Source organism: Petaurus breviceps, unplaced genomic scaffold (genome assembly GCF_028583685.1).
Source record: "Petaurus breviceps papuanus isolate PSGF00001 unplaced genomic scaffold, PetGlider_PUasm1.0 351014, whole genome shotgun sequence".
NCBI lineage: Eukaryota > Metazoa > Chordata > Mammalia > Diprotodontia > Petauridae > Petaurus > Petaurus breviceps.
Window position 1 is genome coordinate 5,787 of NW_027186247.1, and position 8,090 is coordinate 13,876.

At 50.8% G+C, this 8,090-nt stretch overlaps 2 gene segments (V, D, J or C); both read right to left on the minus strand.

The window, feature by feature from the left end:
- Positions 1-263: 263 nt before the first annotated feature.
- On the minus strand, positions 264-742 carry LOC138168105 (immunoglobulin lambda variable 3-25-like; the record flags this gene model as incomplete). The annotated part of the segment is given in 2 exon segments: positions 264-548; positions 697-742. Coding segments are annotated over 2 exon segments (331 nt in total), but the record flags the coding sequence as incomplete, so codon positions are not given.
- A 4,859-nt stretch (positions 743-5,601) lies between these two features.
- Positions 5,602-6,169, minus strand: LOC138168106 (immunoglobulin lambda variable 3-9-like). The segment is given in 2 exon segments: positions 5,602-5,920; positions 6,085-6,169. Coding segments are annotated over 2 exon segments (363 nt in total).
- Between the last annotated feature and the right edge of the window lie 1,921 nt (positions 6,170-8,090).

Consider the following 8,090-nt stretch of genomic DNA (forward strand, 5'->3'; position numbering starts at 1 on the left):
CCTTGGAAAGCACCTAATAGGCTCCAATAGTAAAGAAATGTTTCACCTGTGTTGCTCAAACATGCCACACATTCCCATGGATTCAGGTTTGTTTGTGTTTGTATCCAAGGCTTTGCTAAGGAACTATGGCTTTGCTTCACTTCAGTAGAAATAATACTAAGGCTTTGTTTCAGTAAGAATAATACTGAGAATAATAATGAGCAGCCCTGGGAGGGTTTTTGTCTCACTTCCCCCTCAGTCTGTGTCACTGTGTGCAGCATTACCATACCACCTATGACAGTAATAATCAGCCTCATCCTCAGCCTGGAGCCCAGAGATGCTCAGGGTGGCCGTGTTCCCTGACTTGGAGCCTGAGAATCTGTCAGGGATCCCTGAGGGCCTGTTACTATTATCATAGATCACCAGCTTAGGGGCCTGGCCAGGTTTCTGCTGGTACCAGTGCATATATGCACTACTAACTCCATCCCCAGCACAGGAGATGGAGGCTGTCTCTCCCAGGCCTTTGGACACTGAAGGAGGCTGAGTCAGCACATAGGAGGCCCCAGAACCTGCAAGGGAAGGAAAGAAGGGCTTGGTCAGAGGCAGGGGACTCTCTCCCCCAAGGGGATGCTGATGGATGAGTTCAGGGCAGACCCAGGCCTGGCCTCAGACACTGGGGGGCATGAGCCCCAGGGAGGAGTCCCTGGGAAGCCTCACCTGTGTAGACAGTCAGGAGTGAGAACAGCAGAGAGATCCAGGCCATGGTCAAGGTTCCTGCCAGAGCTCTGTGTGCTGAGGCTCCCCAGCTGGGCCTGGGATCTCCCAGGGCTCTCTTAAGAGCAGCCCAGGTCCTGCAGGGAGGAGGCCCCCACATGCAAATGTGCTCCTGCTCTGGATACCTGAAGGAGGGGCCTCAGGGTATGACTGCCTGAGCCTGTGGGCTCCTGGAGCAGGGCAAGTCCTATGTGGGGCGAGGGAGGGTCATCCTGGGCCCTTTGGTCATTTCCTCCTCTGAGATGCTGGAATTCTGGGAGCCAGGTTCATTCCTCCCCAGGCCTGTGTCTGATGCCCCAGGACTCTCTCAGTATAACTCAGCTCCTTTCTCCTCCTGGACCTTCCCTGTGCCCTGGGACCTTCTCACCCTGGACCACCCCTCCACCATGTCAGCCCCTCCTCCCATTGGAGAATTCCCCCAGGACCTGATTGGGGACAGCCAGGCTTCCTCCTCTCCATGGAATGGGGGCTTCTCCCCCCCATCACTGGGAGCCCCTTTCATGGGTTTTCTTCCCCTATCAGTGTATAAGCTCCATGAGGGCAGGACTGTCTCTCTGTTAAATGTTATCCTCAGCAGGGAGCATAGGCCTGGTCCATGAGAAGGGATTAAGAAATGCTTCTGGCCTTGCCTGATGCCCAATCGAGAGCTGCCCACATGACCATCCAAAGAACAATCCTAACAGAGAGTGGGCCCAGCTTCTGCCCCAAGTCCCCAGAGCTTCTGCTGCTCAGGCCTCCCAAGAGGCTGCAGAGGAAGAAAGCCAGGCCCATGCCCACTGTGGGCCACACTTCCCATTGGTAAAATGAAGTGATTGGACCCTGAGGTCTCTGAGCTCCCTTCCATCTGGCTTTCTGTGGTCAAGCCCAAAGGGCCTGTTGTCATCTGGGATTCTAAGCAGACTGTGCTGACAGTGAGTCCCTTAGGGAACCAATGTGAGGGGTGAAGTTTAAGGAAATGCATTTGATTTTTCTTTACTTTCAAAATTTTACTTCCTTTTTATGGAAACAGCAGATTGGTAAGTGAGCATTTTCTGAGGATTCAGGGTCTGACTTCAGCCTGTCTCATCTTCTGGCTTCTGGGAATGGTCCTTCAGGCCAGATGGGGAATGGCAGCTCTCTCTGAGTCCCCAGGGCCCCATCATTGCAGTCAGGGAGTCCACCCAGGCCCCAGACCAAGGATGTGAGCTGATCCTCAGGCTGGGGACGTCCTCCCAGTCTCAGCTCCTCCTGGAGTTCAGGCCTCCAGAGATCAGTCTCCCTGGGCTGGGCCTCCCTTTTCTTTCCACCCTGAAATAAGGAAAGATTGAGGTGTGTGTGGATGGAGAAAGAGCTATCTCCCCAGGGAGGCCATCACTGATCTTGGAAGCAAGTGTGGGTTTGGGACAACTTTGCTCTTTGTTTCAGAAGGGAAAATGGGAGAAAGAAATGAAGAAATGACCGGCTTTGCCTCCTCTCTGAGGTCAGGGCTCATCTTCCCTTTCAGGCTGAGTCAGGATCCTCTCCCTGCTGTGGTCTCTGTCCTTCCACCTTTGCCTTGTCCTTTTCCTTCCTCCCCAGCCTCAGCTCCTCCTGGGGCGCAGCCCCTTGACATCATCCCCAGTGTGCTGGGCCTCAATTGTGAGTGGGGGCAGCCTTTCCTTGGGCCATTGATCCTGCCTCCTCTTCTCCCTGAGGTCTTTCCTCATCCCACAAACCCCAGCTGAGAGGGCCCCCTCCTCCCTCACCTACCTGGTATTTCTCCGTGTTGTCCTTCCCCATTCAGAGCCTCTGGGCTCCTCCAATAGAAGGGAAGGGCTTGGAGAACAGAGACTGCTCCTGTTTGTCTTTGTGCCCCCTGCCCCTGGCTCAGTGCCTGGCACAGATTCAGTGCTGAACACGGGCTTCTCATTGGACTGGTCCGCACATTTTTAGTCCCTGAGGATGTTCACACTCTGGGGCCTGAGGGAATTCTGAAGTGTCTCCTAAAGGTGGGGTGTTGGGAGGGGCAGTTCTGCATCTGCCCCCAGCTCAGGGGTAGGGGCTGGGAAGGCAGCACCAGCTGAGCCTCCTCCAGGGCACAGGCAGTAGACCAGGAACTCAGGGGCCAGGAGCTCCAGGGGGCATTTCCAACCCAACTCAGCCCCAAACACATCCCAATGTCTCCCTCTTGTGGCCACAGGTTCAATGGCAGTCCCAGGGAAGGTTAAGAGGAAGGTCTCCCCTCTTTCAAAAATGCCTTCTCTCAGAAATTATAGACACAGTGGTTGAAATTATCAACAATATTAGAATAATAGTAGGGCAGCAGGTCTATTAACAAGAAGTGTCACAAACCTTTCCGCCTTCTTTTAAGAAATCAGAAATTTTTATGTAATAGAATTAAAATTAGTCAGAAAAAACAAAGGAAGATTGTTTAACAATTACTACAACAAATCGCTGCCAGGTATATGTGGAGTGAGAGCACGATTAATGCAGAATATTCCATACAAAAGAGTCACACATAGATAGGTGTATCCAGAATTACGTGTTTTTTTAAGTCAAGCTAAATTCTCTGCCAATTCAGTCAATTGAGCAGCTGGTATTTTTTTTTTTTTAAAGCAATTGGGGTTAAGTAACTTGCTCAAGATTACATGGCCAGTTATTTCTGGGTGTGGTGCTGAGTATCTGAGCCCGGATTTGATCCAGGTCATCCCGACACTGGAGCCGGTGCCCTTACTTGCTGAGCCACCTGGCCGCCCCTGAGCAGCTGGTATTTCACTTAGTAAATAAATAGAAGACACAGTTGCTGATATTAAGAGGGAGGCTGTGGCAATTAGTCCTGTCATTAGAACTCCTTTTTGTAGCTAGAGAATCAGATATCACTAAAGGTGGAGATTCCGCCAAAGTCCGAAACCAAAAGAGGGTGGTTCTACAAGCAGGTTAGATTCCAATAAAATGTAGTATTGACTTATATCACCTGTAAATGATTCACATTAGTAGAAGTAAAGATGACTTGAGGGGGCCAAATACATGTAGTCAGAGATTATTTATGGAACAGTTGACGTGATAAGGGAATATGTCTCAGGACTTAAATCAGGATGTAACCAGTTCAGTTTGTATTGAAATCAGAGTGATCATAGCAAGAAACACAAATCCTGGGGTAGCAAGTTTCAGTTCTTTGGCTTGATATAATAAATATTCAGTTTGCCCCCATCTGGGGGCAGCTTTTTTGTGTAGTGGTTGCATTAGGAGACCTCTTCTTTATTCCCCTGTTCTGTCTCCGTGATTTCTTCTGCTGCTGCCAGAGCCCTTTGCATCTTCTGGGTGAGCTGGAGTATATGCCCTGACATTTCTTTCTGGCCCTCACACTTGTTCCATGAATTCTGGAAAACATAGACATAGCCTTGCTTCCCCCCATTAGTTAAGGGGGCAGGCCCTTCCCATATCTGTATCTGGATGACCTGCATTTGGGAAGTATGTGCCTTTTCATATTATTTTACTGCCAGGGAATAGTCACTTTTAGTGATGTTCAAAAAAATTTTGGGGGTGTATAAGGCAACAGCTAATTGCCTTTAGAATGAGTTGGACCAAGTCCTTTTTTATTTTATGTGTGTAAACAGCTTTAATACCTTTATTCCATTTGTCAAGATTATAAGGGCTATGCCTGTAATTAATATCATTTTAAAGCGATCACAGTAAGAGTGCAGTTGCTGGTGTAGGCAGGGGCATGGTCAGTTTTCAGTTGTGTTAACACACCCATTGAAGCACAAGACTGTCCCATATGGTTAATTACATTTTTTATTGCTTCCCCTAAGGAACGGGAAGCTGGGGGAGTCGTATGTAACATACTGAAGGCAGCTTTTCATCATCTGTCTAGCGTGTCCTTCAGTAGCATTGTCATTTTGACAAGATTGGTCTCTTCTGCCTTGATCGTCCCTGTCACCACAGGATCTTTCCATAGCCAAGCTCCTCTTGTGTTTTTTTTTTCTCATTTTTTTCTGCCTTTTTTGTGACTTGGTGTTTTCATGTGGGAGTTGGGATCTGGCCCTGCACTGTCCCAAGCATCTTGTCCTGTTGCTCTGGGTCTTAACACTGGCTCTCACTAGGCCTCACGGCTTAGCTGCTTGCTTTCAGTGGAGGGGAGGCCTGCCTGATCCAGGGTGGAGCTCCAGCTGCTGGGTTCTATGGAAGCAGGACCTCTGCTGGAAGGCCCCAGCACCAAGGTCTCTCTGTTGGCCAGCCCCGGGACAGGGCATCACTAAAGGTCAGAAATGGGGTCAAGGTGGTTTGTGCAGGAGGTGAGGTCCCTGGAGGGTTCTCACTGAGCTGCAGAGCCTGCTCCTTGCCTAGGGGGCTGCTGGCTTGCAGGAGGGTGGCTCCCCCGCAGATTGTTGCAGGGTGGGGGCCTGGAGCAGAGGATGCTGCTGCACTTGGACCTTGTCCTCCCCCCCCAGCTCAGTGACACAGACCTTCCCTGGGGGTCTGCTTAGCTGCTTCCCTGCTGTGAGGTCGGTTTTGTTTTCTAAGTGTTTGGGGGGGGATGTGGGAGGGTTTTGGAGGGTTCCCTCCTCACTCTGCCATGTTTGTACTTGAACAGCCTTCACAGCTGGGGAGAGACCCCAACAGGCTTTCAGGGAGGCAGGAGAACTCAAGGCATAAGAGGGGAGCTCATGGAGGGAGGGAGGGGGCAGATGAGGGGCTGGGGGAGGGAGCTTAGAGGGGGAGGGTCAGTGGGGGAAAAGGGCTCCTCAGGCAGAAGAGCAGAGAAGGGGGAGAGGAGGAAGGGCCTTAGAGAGAAGCTGTTTCTGTCCTGTGCTCCCCAGACACCTCTCTGGGGCCCAGAGGGGAGGGCACAGGGAGAGAAGGCCTGGGAGCGTTTTTGTCTCACTTCCCCCTCAGTCTGTGTCACTGTGAGCATCAGAAGCACCATCCCACTGCTGACAGTAATAATCAGCCTCATCCTCAGCATGGAGCCCAGAGATGCTCAGGGTGGCCGTGTTCCCTGACTTGGAGCCAGAGAATCTGTCAGGGATACCTGAGGGCCTTACATCATCCCAATATATCACCAGCTTAGGGGCCTGGCCAGGTTTCTGCTGGTACCAGTGTACATCGTAGCTACTAATTCTATCCCCAGCACAGGAGATGGAGGCCGTCTCTCCCAGGCCTTTGGACACTGAAGGTGGCTGAGTCAGCACGTAGGAGGTCCCAGAACCTGCAAAGGAAGGAAAGAAGGGCTTGGTCAGAGGCAGGGGCCTCTCTCCCCCAAGTGGATGCTGACCCCTCAGGCAGATTCAGGATGAGCTCAGGGCAGGCCCAGGCCTGGCCTCAGACATTGTGGGGCCTGAGCCCCAGGGAGGAGTCCCTGGGCAGCCTCACCTGTGTAGAGACTCAGGAGTGAAAACAGCAGAGAGATCCAGGCCATGGTCAAGGTTCCTGCCAGAGCTCTGTGTGCTGAGGCTCCCCAGCTGGGCCTGGGATCTCCCAGGGCTCTCTTAAGAGCAGCCCAGGCCCTGCAGGGAGGAGGCTCCCAAATGCAAATGTGCTCCTGCTCTGGATGCCTGAAGGAGGGGCCTCAGGGGATGACTGACAGAGCCTGTGGGCTCCTGGGGCACAGGGGGCAGGTCCCTTTTCTGTCCAGGGAGGGTCATCCTGGCTCTGAGGTCATTTCCTCTTCTCAGATTCTGGGACTCTGGCAGTCCGGTTCATTTTTCCTTAGTCCTGTGTCTCATTATCTAAGACCTTGTTTCAGTAACTGAACTGTTTTCTCCTCCTGGATCTTCCCCATGTGCTGGGGCCTTCTCACCCTGGACCATCCCTTCACCATGCCACCCCCTCCCCCCACAAGTGAGTTCTCCACAACCTGCTTAGGGACAGCCAGGCTTCCTCACCTGTAGCTGTATCTGTGACTATTTGTAACCATTAGTGAGGTTATTTTAAGAATATTCCGTTCAAGACAAACAAACTAGACTGCATGTGTGTGTTCATTTCTCTCAAATCTTGTACAACATGCATATGGAGATTTGCATGGGAGATCACTGTAGAAAATGAACCCAAGGATTGATAGACAAAGGAGCCCTTATAACTTCAGGGCTGTTTTCTCACCCCTGCCTCTCTTCCTGGTTCAGGATGCCTGTGTAAGCCAAAATAGTCATCTCCCTATGTGTTAACCATAAAATGAGAAAGGAATTTCTAAAGTTGGTGTAAATACACTGAGACAGGAGGATGGCAACATGTCAATGAAATTATAGATCCAGGACATCTGTGTATCTTCTATCATTAACATGACATGATATAACACAACATTGCATATGTTTGTAACATATCAAGATAAGAAACGTCCCATTATTCAAGACTGTCTGCCTCAAGGAGCCTTGTCCTTGGCAGTCCTAGACAGAAGAATGCTCCTGGTCAGCTTCAGTTGGGGGCACAGGAAGGAACATTTTGGGCTCACTCACAGAGCAAAGCAAAGCATGTCTGTTATTCCAGAGAATGCTAAGCATTATGGGAAGTTAAGCTCAGTGTGGGACAAAAGGTCTCTCCTGATTGGCCAATCCCAGTTTCTGGCCTTTCTCAGGTGATGGGAAGCCCCAGATGACTCACACTCTGGAGGCTTCAGGAACACCATGGAATGGGGCCTTCTCTCCCCATCACTGGCAGCCCCTTTCATGGGTTACTTCCCCTGTTAGAATGTAAGCTCCATGAGGGTAGGGATGCCCCATTTTTTGCATTGGAATCCCCAACACTTAGCACAGGCCTTGGTCCATGGGGGATTAAGAAATGCTTGTTTCCTTGCCTGGTCCCAATCCTGAGCTGCCCTCATGACCATCCAAAGGAGCAATCATAACAATAAGGGGGAACAGATTCTTCCCCCAAATCCCCAGGGCTCCTGCTGCTCAGGCCCCCCTAGAGGCTGTAGAGGAGAAAGCCAGGGCCATGCTCCCTGTGGGCCTCACTTCCCTATTGGTATAATGAGGGGACCAGGGGGTCCCTTCCAGCTCTGGCCTTCCATGATCAAGCCCAAAGGGCCTGTTGTCATCTGAGATTCTAAGAAGATTTTCCAAACATGGAGGCCTTTGGGGAAACAGTGAGGGTGAGTGTTTAAGAAAAATTAATCATTTTTTTTGCTTTTTTAATATTTATTTAATATTGAAGAACAAAAGAGATTGGCAAGTAAGCCCTTTCTCAGTAGTCAAGGATTTCTCTTAGAAGGCCTTATCTCCTGACTTCTGGGAATGGTGCTTTAGGTCAGAAGGGGAATGACAACTTTTTCTGGGCCTTCACAACCCCCATCAGAGTGGGAGAGATCACCCAGACCCCAGATCAAGGACACACGATGAGCCTCAGAGGGTCTGGCAGCGTCCTCCCAGCCTCAGTTCCTTCTG